Source organism: Emiliania huxleyi, assembly GCF_000372725.1.
Source record: "Emiliania huxleyi CCMP1516 chromosome Unknown EMIHUscaffold_119, whole genome shotgun sequence".
NCBI classification, from domain to species: domain Eukaryota; phylum Haptophyta; order Isochrysidales; family Noelaerhabdaceae; genus Emiliania; species Emiliania huxleyi.
The window spans coordinates 318,090-330,464 of NW_005201403.1; the positions used below are offsets into that span (position 1 = coordinate 318,090).

A 12,375-nucleotide genomic window follows, 5' to 3' on the forward strand; every position below is an offset into this window, starting at 1 on the left:
CCGGCCTGCTCCCGTTGGCCCAACTACACCTTAACCACTGGAGCGCCCCCGACCGCCCCACCACAGGGCTGCGCAGGGGGCAATCGGCGATCCCCCGCCTGCGGGGAGGCCCCGAGTTTAAGAGGGCGTGCCCGTCAAGAGTCATTGCGTCGGGGGAGGGTGTTGGGCGGCTGACGGTGGAGCGCGCTCGCGCTGGTGAGGGCGATTCCGATTGCAATGCACACAGAGCGTGCTTTCGCTTGTGGACAGAGTCCACCCGGCCAGTTAGCATCAGCAGCCTCTTCATGCTCTGAAGAGCTCTCTAATGAAAACAAGAAAGGATAGCGACCTCTGACCAGCACCACGTCCTCCGCCCCGCCCCCGCCCCCCTCCGCCACCCCGCACCCGTGGCCGTGCACCCGAGCATAGCCGTGTTGCGTGTAGGGGCTGTAGCGGCTCGCCTCGCATCTCAGACATCACCCTGGATCACGCCGCACTCCTCAAGGGCCATGCCACCCCGCCGTAGCTCTCTCGAGCGCCGCGGGCACCACCTCGAAGTCCATCTCCGGCCGCCGCACACGCACATGAGGAGCGCGACGCCGCCGGGCGCGACGTGCTTTGCGACAGTTACAGTTGCCCAGAGGGCCGGCAAGCAGCTCCCCAGAGCAGCTCCCCGGCTAGGCGAGGTCTGAGCCGATCAGGACAAGGGTAGGGGAGGGCCACGGGGCCAGGGGTCAGGGCTAGGGCCAGGGCCAGGGGTAGGGCTAGGGCTAGGGGTAGGGGTAGGGGTAGGGGTAGGGGTAGGGGTAGGGGTAGGGGCATTCCGCGCGTCAGGTATCGCGGCTGTATCTCGGCTGTATCTCGGCTGGCATCTCGGTGGCACCTCCGCGCGGGCTCAAAGTCTGCCGACAGGCATTCGTCCCAGTCTAGCGACGCCATCCTCGCGGGCACGCCTGACAGCGGCCTGAGGAAGGCGAAGCTGTACGAGTACTGACTAGCACTCCTCTCACAGCGCCGCACTCTCGGACACGCCGTTCCGGCGCGCGTTGGCGGCGAGGCACGGCCCAGACTTGAGGAGCGCTCCTCATCGCCGCAGAGGTCGGAGAGAGTGACGTGCGCCGCGCCTAATCTCGCGTGATCGGGAGATCTCGTGACGGTCTCGGGAGATCTCGGCAGGCGGGGCCGCGCGCCGGCAAGCGCGGCGCTGATGCCTCCCACCCCGACGCCGCTACCGAGCTCGAGCACAGCTGTCCGAGTGTCGTTGCAGCGATGTGCTGAGGCCGACGCCGGCGTCCCACACCCGTGCGCCGACGCCGCACGCGGCGTCCGCTTCCTTCACCCGCTTCACCCTCAAGCCGGCTCCACAGCTTCCCGCTCCGGGGCCTCTCGCACTCGGGAGCAGAAATCTCCTTGTCCCGCCTCCCAGCCGCCCGCACGCCGCCGGGCCGCACACGGGTGCGCTCGGTGTCCGGCGCCTCAAACTCGACCAGCGGCGGCGGAGGCGTCGCCCGCCCGCAGGCTGCTCAGATACTCTATCACGAGACGGTCCTCATCCACCGCGACCACGCCACGCTGCCGGAGGAGCCAAAAGTTGGTCGGCGTGCCGATCGTTCCGAGCGGCGGCTGGGTGCGCGAGCGTCGGAAGACAGGCGCGGGAGAGGAGCAGCATCCCGAGTAGCAGTCGCAGCGGCAGCAGAAAAAGAAGGGCGAGCCTGCGTAACGAGTGGAACTCGTCGCGCGGCATGGCCAGGGCCTACCGGGTATGCAGTGCAAAAGAATTTTTCCACCTCACTTTTTTTCTCCCAGTAAGCTAAAAGTCGTACATTTCGAGAGAGAACGTACATTTCAGAGATTTGTTGTAGAGTCTGTTGCGGGCATTGAGAAACCTTACCATTAAGAAACTCTACCAAGCGATTTCCGCAAAAATCAAACACACAATCAAACACAAACAAGGCGTGAACCGCGCCATTCGCTCTCACCTGGCAACCCTGTCTGCACGTCTCGCGCGCGCGTGAACAGGGCTCCAGGCCCCAAATGACGTGTGAGTGTTAGATTTGTTTGGTATTGCTAAAAATCTCTCTCAAAAATCTAAGAAACCACGGCGCGCCGACCAAAAGAAACTCGCGCCCATCGTGCGTCCGTTGGTCCCTCAACGATTATAAAATGAAGCAGAGCACGAAACAAGGTCAGCGGAGCAGCACACACGGGGCCTGCACAATGCGGCGTGCGCTTCTCGCCGCGTGGCTGCCCATCTTAGCCAGAGCCCAGCCCGATGAGACTTCTCCACCGAGCCCGTCGACCTGCAGCTACCCCAACTCGTTCCGGCAGACCCCGATTCGCCCCTTTTTCTATGAGTGGCGGGCCTCGCACGAGGGCGCCGTCATGCCTCCGCTGGAATACATCAGCGACGAGGCCTTTGCGTGGCTGCTGACGTACTGCACGTGGGTGAGCGTACTCATCATCGGTCTTGGCAGTGAGCTGATCGTGGGCCACATACTCGTCGAGGTCCTGTCGGTCAAGCGGCTCAAGCAGTTCTGGCAGGGCGCGCAGCTCGCCTTCCCCCTGTTCCTAAACATTGCGATCGCGAGCCGGAGCTACTGGGGTCTGCTGTTTCTCGTTCTCGGCCTGTGGAAGTGCGGCAGTCCCGAGACGATCGCCTTCTACAAGCTGGCACGCAAGCGCAACGATCCCTGGCTCGCGCGTCTCGAGCACGCGTGCAACTTTATTGGCACGCTCATCCACCACTCGGCGACCTCGCTCCTGGTAGTCAGCCTCGTGACAGGGCGGGAGCTCCTCGACCGCAACATGCTCACCTGCACGCTCCCCCTCGTCGTCCAGCACTGGACCGTCCTCCTCAAGTACGTTGACGCATTGCTCTGCACGGCAGCCGTTCTCGTCGTCGAGGTTGTCTGGGAGTGGGAGGTGCTCTGGAACCTGCAGCTCCACGACTGCATTGGATGGCACCTCGCGCTGATAGCCTGGGCGATGCTGGCCGCGCACTGGCTCTACCTCACCGCCGCGATCATCAAGCTTCTCCGCGCAAGGCCCACGATCCCCTCCCCTGCCGCGGGGCCTCAGCCCTTGCCAGCGAGCCTTGAGCGGGGGGACAGTGATCAGTCGCTCCAGAGCGCAGCGAGTGATGGCTCCGCCGGCATCCCGGCTCGCTGGTCAACGCGCTTCGCCGAGGGAGTCGAGCACAGATTCTCTGAGGCTCGCCTCCGCTTGAGCACGCTCACAGAGAGTCCAGTCAACGGCATGCTGCAAAAGCGGCAGAACGCCGCCTGGGGGATCGCGGGGGAGACGAGCGTGCTTGCGCCCCTTTCTGGCGCGCCCAGGGGGGGGCGCGAGCCCCGCGTCCGGTTCCGGGTTCCACGTTCGCCTCCCAAGGGGACCCGCCGCGAACCACGCGGACACCACGAGGACATGCCTCGCGAAACCGACTCTCCGGGTACCCCCAGCTCCGCCGGTCGTGCCGACTCCGACATTGACGGGTGGCGAAGGGTGGTGCTGGGCTCGGAAGAGCTCGCTCGCCGCAAGCCGGGCCCAGTGCCGCAAGGCCGGCAGCCTATCGACTAGCGCTGGCGCGGGGGCGCGGGCGTGGCTAGCGCTCCCCACGTGAGCAGTGTGCTGTGATCGACGTGTGATCGACGTGCGTGCGTGACCAACCACTTCCCCCGACCGACTTGTGTGTGTGCGCTTTACGTGCGAGACCTGCAACACACCTCGCTCTCGAGACCTACCTGTTCCTGACTTCTGTCAGATCCCCATGCGGCGGCCCATCTGATGTAGCCCGGTCCACTATGTCAAAACCCCACTGAGAAATTATAAATTTCTCTAGAGCTGGTGCCGCCACTAGATGAAATGCTCCACTGGGCCCCCGGAACACGCCTGCGCGGCGGTGAGCAGTGAAGAGGCGCGGAAAGCTGATTTTTTTACTTTTGGACGCATTTCGGGCTCCGTACTGGTTGACGCAGAGCCGCACGCGTCGACCGGCGCCGTTCGCGACCACGAGGGCGGATGCTGGCCATCCCGGGCTCTGTGCACATCAGCAGCGCGCGTTCTACGCGCTCCCCTATCCAGATCTTGGCGAACCACCTCGAAAGCGCCGTTTTTATCTCGTGCAATCTCGAGCCGTGGAGATTAGGCCGAGATCGCTTTGAGCTGCGGGAGATGTTTGGGAGATACAGCTACAGTCACACGGACCCGCGGGGCGTGCGCAGCTCGCGACGGAGATGTTTACAGAGCCCGGGCTCGCTGCGAAGCGGTGAGCGGCGCCCGAACGGCACCGGGCCGCGTGCCGCTCTCTGCAGCTCCGACGCGGCCGGGCGGCTGCCAGAGCCGCACGCGCCGACCGGCGCTGTTCGCGACCACGAGGGCGGATGCTGGCCATCCCGGGCTCTGTGCACATCAGCAGCGCGCGTTCTACGCGCTCCCCTATCCAGATTCCGGCGAACCACCTCGAAAGCGCCGTTTTATCTCGTGCAATCTCGAGCCGTGGAGATTAGGGGAGATCGCTTTGAGCTGTGAGAGATGTTTGGGAGATACAGCTACAGTCACACGGACCCGCGGGGCGTGCGCAGCTCGCGACGGAGATGTTTACAGAGCCTGGGCTCGCTGCGAAGCGGTGAGCGGCGCCCGAACGGCAGGGTAGCGTGTCGACCTAGACTGAACGCGACCGAGCAGCAAGGTACTAGGAGTGGCAGCCCGTGACAGCACCGGCAATACGCTTGGGGAGCGGTAGAGCAACGGCCCTGGTAGTGGTGGGCGAAGCAGCGACGGCGATGGCGATGGCAGTGGCGGCCCTGGCGGCGACGGCCGTGTTGGCGGATGAGGCGGCGAGACGGCGACGGCGACCAGGGCGACCTGTGCAGGCCGTCACGAGTCGTCACAGAGGTCGAAGTACTTTTCATCGCCTTCCAAGCCCTCGTCGAGCACGACCGCGTCCGCGCGCGCTGCCGCCGCAGCCCCTGCTCGGCGGAAGGCGTCCTGCAGCGGATGCTCGTAGGGAAGCGCGTCCTCTCGCGCCGCTGCCCGGAGGAGCCAGCGCAGCCGCACGCGCTCCTCGTGCATGAAGGCCGTGTTTGCTGCGCCGGCGGCCTCTCGCTCCCTCCTGGTCCTGAGCGCTCCGAGCGGGCTGATGCCCGGGCTGGTCGAGAGGTACTCGGCAAAGGACTGCTTGCTCATCAGCTCGTCGTCCGCGCAGTAGGCGAAGAGGCGGCGGCGGAACCAATGCGCCCACGGCCCGCACTGGTAGCCGTCGCTCTGCAAGTTGAGCGTCACGCTGACTAGCTGCCAGCCCGTGTCCTTTGGCGCCGCATCGAAGGCGTCCCGAACGCGCGCTAGAGGATGCGTGCGGCTGAAAATGCTGGTGCCGAACGGCTCCCAGTGCACGGCGAGCCGCTGAGGCCCGATGAGCGCGACGTTGTGCCAATGGGCGCCGTCGCAGACCTGCTGCAACATCACGCAGTCGCAGAGTTGCAGCACCCGCTGCCCTCCTCTTTGACGGAAGATGCTGCATGCCGAGGCTACGTCGCGGGGGTAGTTGTACCGCAGCGGCGAGCCGGCGCCACTCTCGCCGTCTCGACGCTCGTCTACGTAGTGTGCGTTGGCGAGGTTCGAGTCGCTGAACCACTGCCGGTGGTAAGATGAGATGTAGCCAGCCTCGCCGACGCGCAAGTGGGGCGGTCCCTGTAGCTCTGGCTCCACCAGCTCGACCTCCACCTCCTCGTCGTCGGAGCCGGGTCTGCCGGCAAACAGCGCCTCGTCCTCGACCTCGTCCTCCCCTCCCGTCTCTTCTCCCTTCCTGCGGGCTTCCATGTCTGATATGATCGTGTCCCACGACACCCCCCCACCCTCGGCGCGGTTGGCAGCGGCTCTAGCCGCCTCGGCGTCCTCGGCTATCGCGCTGCGGCGCCAGCGAGGCGCCTCTGCCGAGCCAATCTGGCTCACATCAGAGACAGGGTTCCACAGCTGTTTCATCGACCATGTCTCCACCTTGGTGAAGAACGGGCACTCCACGTACACGTTCTCCTCCTCGGTATCCTCGTGCAGCCAGCGAATCTTTATCTTGATTCTCATGACCGCCTCGACGCGAGCGAGGTACACCTCTGGGTCTCCATCCTGCCGGACGGCCCAGAGGACCTCCACGACGTTCCCCACCTGCAGCGACCTCCGGATCGCCGCTGTGCTCACGCCCTTCTCCAACGGCCAGCCCGGCTGGCGACCCTCGCCCTCCGCCGAGCTCGCCGTCCCGCCGTCGGCCGCGTCGGTCGAGCCTCCGGCCTCGCCCGAGCCCTCCTCCCCCTCCTCCTCCGCCCCGCCCTCCTCCTCCTCCTCCTGCGGCTCGTCCACGAACGCCGAGAGCTCCATGCTGTCGAGCCGGAGATCCTGCAACTGCGCGGCGAGGCCCTCCTTCTCGGTGACTCGCTTGGACACGTTGTGTCCGAGAGCGGCCGACGCGGCGCTCCAATCGGCTGCCGTTGTCGGGTATACGTGCCCGCGGTGCCGCGGTGCCGTGAGCCTTGTCGCGCACATCTCCGACCGGCGCTGCGTCCCGTGCAAATCGCGAGAGAGCGTCTTGACGACCGTCTCCGAGAAGAAGTTGCTGATCGGCACAAAGACGCCGACGCTCCAGATGGAATCGTAGACGTCGCTACCGCCCGCCACGTCGCGCAGCTGCGTCGGCCGCTTACAGCTTGCCAGCAGCTTAAAGACGCCGAGGGCGTCGTCCTGAAACCAGAGGCCGACCCCCTCGGTGGCGTTGGTGATCGCAGCGCTGAGCTCGGTGGCATCGGCCGAGTCGGGGAGGTGCGGCAGCATGCTCTGGATTAAGCCTCCCCGGCCCTGCTTCGCGAGCGCCAGCAGCTCCTGCGCCGAGAGAACAGCATGCTCTCCCTCCTCGTCCATAGTTCCCAGCGCCACGAGCGCGGGGTTCGTCCGCCACGCTGCCGTGTGCTGTCGGAAGTAGGTAGAAGCAGCGCGTGCGGCCTTGCGCACGATGGCCCGCACATCCAGGCGCGAGAACGCCGCCGTGTTCTTGGCGACCATTGCTCGCAGCGGCGCAAAGTCGCCCTTCCATGGACGGCCGCCTTCGAGGTCGCGCGTCTCGTCGTTGTCGCTGGCGAGCGCGTCGAGGTAGGCGAGCCGCAGGCGAAGCACGCGGGGTGCCTTGAACGCCACGCCCGGCCCGTCGTTCTCGGTAAACTTGAGGAAGCGGTCGGCCGACCGCTCGCCGTAGATGGCCAGGAACGAGAGCCACACGCGTATCTCCGGGTCGAGGAGCTCAAGCAGCAGCTCGCGCCGCGCGGCGTCCTTGATCGAGCTCACCTTCTCGAGCAGCGTGGCGCCAGTCAGCGCCAGCTTCTCACCGAACTCGTCGGTCTGCTCGGCGTCGGCAAAGAGCCCCTCGTCGCCCTGCGCGCAGAGCCACTCGTGCAAGAGACAGCACACGATCAGCTCGAGGCGCCGCGTCGTGGGCGCCAGCCACATGCACGTGTACACCCAGTAGAGCCACCGGGTGTCCACGCCTCCCGGCATGTCGCCGAGACGCGCCAGCCCCTCCGAGACGCGGACATAGTTTTTGCAGCCCTTCGACTCCTTGACGGCGAGCACGACGTCGGCCAGCAGCTGCGTCAGAGGGAGCGTGGGGAAGCGTTGGAGGGGTGTGTGAGCGCCTCTTACGTCGGGCGTGGCGCGCCTCCGGGATGCGATGCCGTCCGCTTTTGGTGGAGCCCGAGTGCGCGAGCAGGTGCTCGCGGCGGCAGGCACCAGCCGCCTCGCAGACATTCTTCACCTCGTTGTTGATCACGTGGGACAAGCAGAGGATAAAGAAGCACAGCACGTGCTTTGCCGCACGCATCGAGGTCCAGATGTGCGCAAAGGCGCCGCCCTTGTGCCGCTCCGACGCAATGGTCAAGCTGGCATTGGAGGCGGTGCCGTCGGAGACGCAGAAGTCGATCCGATCGATCGGCAGGCCGAGCTCGTTGACCGCGCGCACGTTGCTCGCGCCGACGTTCACGCCCGTCTTCTTGTGGCCATCGGCGTCTGGCCGGAGCTTAAAGGTGGCGATCACCTCGCGCTCACGCAGCGCCGGCAGCCTCTCGCACGACAGCGTGACGACGACCCAGGCCACCTTGTTGATCGTCACCTCGTCCCACTGCAGCACGTTTCGCCGCTTCGAGAAGGAGTTCTCCACAGCTCTCTGGCGCTGCACGAACCAGAACTGCATGTCGTGCAAGCGGACCGTCTCGTGGCTCTCGTGCTGCGGCCGCTCCGCCTCCGGGAGCGACTTCAGGTACCGCTTCGAGCAGGCCGTGGCGACGCCCTGCGCGCCACGCAGCGAGAGGGTCTTACCCGCCGCCGAATGGTAGAGCACGTTCGTCTCCTCTCGCCATTCTGGGAGGTAGATACCCCCCGCTCGGCTCGCGGGCAGCGCCAGGGTCGACGCCGCCGCGCCGGGTCTGCCGGGAGGCCGCCACGAGAGCATGGCCACGTGAGTGCGCCGCATAAGCTCGAGGATCGTCTCGCCGGGCAGGACCTCGAGCGTGCGAAAGCGTCCGGCGCCGCGCAGCAACGAGCAGTATTGTCGCTTAAAGCGCTCGAGCTGGACCCGCAGCTCGCGCTGGAGGCTGGGGCTGCGCTGCAGCACCGCGTGGAGGGCGTGCAGCTCGTACAGCCCGCGGAGGCGCGGGATCTCGTCGGGGTGCCGCGCCTGCTCGGCAAGCGCGCGAAAGCACATTCCTAGCCGGCGAGGCTTGAGTGCGACGGCGTTCTCGTCCATGGTCTCCAAGGCAAACTCGGCCATGGACAGCTGCCAGACGGCATCTGTGCCCCACGCAGCCTGCGGGTTGGAGAGCAGGCGCAGCATGTCGCGCTCCTTCTCCTGCCAGAGCTCGCGCAGATTGGCGAGCGCAGTCTCAATCTCCGCCCGCTGCGCTCGCAGCAGCTGCGACCTCGCCAACGCAGATTGCCTAGTCTGCACACCGGTCTCGAGGGCCTCGAGTGCGTCTGCGGCCGCAGCCTCCGCCAGCTGCACGCTGAGGCTACCCGTCGCGACGCCAGCGGCGCTAGTCAGCTGCGAGTCCTCAAGGCGAGGCCGCTGCGCCGTCCTGGCGCCTGTGGCGGTCGCGGGTGACCGACCTTTGCCGTAGCCGGGTTGGCGAACGCAAGCGGAGGCGGTCTGCCCAGCCTTGGAGGCGGCGGCTGCGGCGGGCTGCCGCGCCTTTTGGACGGTAGACGCGCGAGAGGCCTTTTGGGCGGCTTCAGCTCGCTGACTGCGCGCCTGCTTTTGGCACACCACCCACTCGCCGCCGACAGCCTCGTATTGTGGTGCTTCCGATCGTGACGAGGGCTCAGACGGACCGCGCGAGCCGGCTGCACCAGAGACCTCCTTTGGAGGACGATGAGCGCCTTGCATGACGCCCTTGGCCTTGCGGCCGTGTGCAGGCTTCTTCTTCGGCGCCATTGCGACCTGCTTTGAAGGCGCCTCGAAGCTAGCTCGATGGGTGCGGGTTCATCGCGTGTCTTTTCCTGCGGCCCACTGTGAAATCGGGACCTTAGCTCTCGTTTTAACACAGCCCGTAAGGTGCCCCGCCGGGGTGCCGGTTCGTTTTCCGCCCACGATCATGACCTCGGAGAACGCATTAGCCGCTACAGCGGAAGCTGTGATTTCGGCTACCTCGGCAATTTCGATGTAGCGGCTAATGCGTTTCGCGACATAATCGCTAAAACTCGAGCCAGAGCTATGGGCGCCGAGTTCGCCACCCAATTTGTGTTAAAACGGAAGCAGGGCTCGTGGTTCGTTAACTGTAGACCACACGGACGCGCGGCCGGCGGCTGAGAAGGCCACGCAGCCCCTCTTCCTGGTCACTGACGGGAGCACTGGTCGGCGTGTAGACCCCAAGATGGCGCTGTTCGCGCCTCCCGTCCACCACTACCGATCAGGTGGCCGGCCTGGGTGCCCCCCCGGCGGGTGGGAAAGGGCGCAAAGCTCCGTTTCATTGCCTACCCCTGTAGTTTTGACATAGTGGGGGTGCGGAGGTCCTCGCGGAGCCGGAGGGCGGCCGCGCTCGCTCTCCGGCTCTGCTCTATTTCGGGCGTGGACCACACCAGGAGGTCCAGGACGTACGCACGCCCCGCGGTCTCTTCTGAGATCTGACTTCTCTTGTGACTCTGTCGTTACACAAGAGGCGATTGCTTACACGTACACGTGGCTCTCTCTAAAGGCTCAGTACAGACGTAAAGGGGAGAGTGAGATATCTGCCGGGACGCACACAAATGCGATGTGGCCATCCATACGTACGTCAAGTGAGAGCGCGCCGTGACGCCGTCAGAGGGTGGGTCAGTCACCCGACCCTCCGCTTCTTGCCTCGCCCGTCGGCCTCGCTGGGCGCAGCCGCCGCGGCGGGGGGCGAGCAGGCTGCGCAATACCAATCGCTCTCCGGGATGGCGGCGAGCGGCGGCGAGAGGCAGCCGAGGTGGAAGCCCTTGTTGCAGCCGTCGCAGAGAAGCATCCTCTCGGCGTCGCGCGGACTGCCGCACACCTCACACTCCTTGCCCACGATGGTGAGCACGTCCGCAGCGCTCACCGTCGACGTCCCGCCGGCCCCGTTTGCCGTCGGCCAGCAAGCAGCCCCGCGCCGGACTCCGTGGAGGGGGCAGTGCCGCTCGTGCCGCGGGCGCGAGCAGCGGGCGCACGGAGAGGCGGCGGCGGCGTCGGGCGAGGAGAGCACGAGGCAGTCACGCACATCCTCCGGGTGCAGCAGGTTGTGCTGCCTGAGGACCTCGAGGTGGGAGCGAAAGGGGGCGGCGAGGCCGCGGAGCTCGGCGGCGTGCTGGACCGCGAAGGCGCGGCAGAGGGCGGGCAGGCACCGGTCGCTCACCAGCCGGCTGCGCTCCGACCGCTGCACCGCCCCGTTCCACAGATCCATAAAGGCAGCCTCCGCCTCACCGACGCCGCGGCGGCTGCGGATGCGGTCAGCCGCCTGCTCGAGCTGCCACGCGCCCGCCTCGTGCCGCCACGACGGCGGCACGGGGTCCGCCTCCACCGGCCCCTCGCGCAGCGGCACGCCCCACTCGAGCGGGTGGTAGAAGCGCGCGAGGCCGCTCGGCAAGCGCTGCTGCGGCGGCGGCGGCGAGACTGGCCGCTCAGCGGCGACGGGCCGCTGCTGCTTCTTGCGCTCGCGTTGCTCCCGCTTCGATGCCTTGATGGCCGCCGCCTCGCCCCGCAGCAGCTGCTGCGCCGCCTTTTCATTGTACGGCAGCTTGATGTTGTGCTCGCGGCGGCGTCCGAGCGAGGCCGCGTTGGAGCAGGGCCCGGCGTGGAAGTCGGGCAGCGTGCAGCCCGGAGTGCCGCACAGCCGGACGCCGTCGCCGCTGCAGCGCTTCGCCATGAAGGGAGGGGTGTGATGCGCTAGCCGTCGCCCACCCTTGGGCGTCCGCCTCCTCCTATCTCTCTTCGCAGACGCAGTCTCGCGGAGGCCCTAAAGGCGCTAAAGGGTGTCCATGCGCTCACCAACTCGACGCCGCCCTCTTCGGGCGGCAGGGCGATCCCCGCCGCCCTGTCGGCCTCCTCCCGCTGCTCGCGCTCGTCGCGCTGCCGCTCCTGGTGCGCCTTTCGCCGCGCCACCCCGTCTCCCGTGTGCCGCGCCCGCTCCGACATGCGGGCCTCTTCCAGTTTCCCGACCCTCGCGAACTGCGATTGCGTTCCGATCGGACGTCCATCTCGTTCCTACAGTTGTATATTCGACGTTCTTGCTTATATGCGTTTCCGGGTTCCGATTCGTTTCCGATTCGTTTCCAGTTCCCCGTCCCTGACGAAATCTTTGCGCTCTCCTTTTTACATACATAATTTGGCGATTATATCCATAAGGGATTTCATCCCTTTTTGGTTTGGAGATCCGTGGATTGCGATTGGTTTCGGTTTTGGGTAAAACGTATACAGCTGACGCGATGCGGCCTCTGCCTAGCTTCCTACTCTAAAGGGTGTGGATGCTGGGTTGAACAAAATCGAGGGACGCGACCCACTTCGCCCCTGGGGTGTCGACGGGCCCCCGGGGGCGACGGGGGTGCTCTCCGGCCGCGGCGGCCGAAAACGGGGACCTCTAGTACGGTCTAGTAATGAAGTGATGCACTTGATGCAAGGGTGCCATTGTGCTCTACTACAAAAGTTGTGTAAGATGCCCAAGTCTCAGACGCTGGATCCTTAGCGGAGCTGAGTTCTGACGGTGTGAACACGAGCAACCGGAGTGACGACCGGGACCGGGCCGTACGCCGGGAGTGCCCCGACTAGCAGTGACGGGCGCGGACGAGCGAATGAGAGGTCGCTATCTGTGGAAGATGTGTTGTTAGGGACTAGGACTGCCTATCTCTAGACGAGAACTCAGGTCAAGGCTGCGC

At 65.9% G+C, this 12,375-nt stretch overlaps 3 protein-coding genes across 3 annotated transcripts in view; 1 reads left to right on the forward strand and 2 right to left on the reverse strand.

The window, feature by feature from the left end:
* The window catches only part of EMIHUDRAFT_361823 (hypothetical protein), a gene marked incomplete at its 3' end in the record, with an annotated part of 805 nt that extends 632 nt beyond the window's left edge, over positions 1-173 (forward strand). The window contains exon 3 of the mRNA XM_005790741.1: positions 77-173. Coding sequence (XP_005790798.1) covers positions 77-121 — 45 coding nt within the window. The remainder of the gene's footprint in view (positions 1-76) is intronic.
* A 374-nt stretch (positions 174-547) lies between these two features.
* Positions 548-1,724, reverse strand: EMIHUDRAFT_440177 (hypothetical protein; the record flags this gene model as incomplete). The annotated part of the gene is made up of 4 exons (XM_005790742.1): positions 548-667; positions 863-943; positions 1,012-1,103; positions 1,170-1,724. A coding segment is annotated over one exon (269 nt), but the record flags the coding sequence as incomplete, so codon positions are not given.
* Positions 1,725-11,954: 10,230 nt separating this feature from the next.
* Positions 11,955-12,375, reverse strand: part of EMIHUDRAFT_224793 (hypothetical protein) — a gene marked incomplete at both ends in the record, with an annotated part of 2,381 nt that continues 1,960 nt past the window's right edge. Inside the window, one exon of the mRNA XM_005790743.1 lies at positions 11,955-12,010. Coding sequence (XP_005790800.1) covers positions 11,955-12,010 — 56 coding nt within the window. The remainder of the gene's footprint in view (positions 12,011-12,375) is intronic.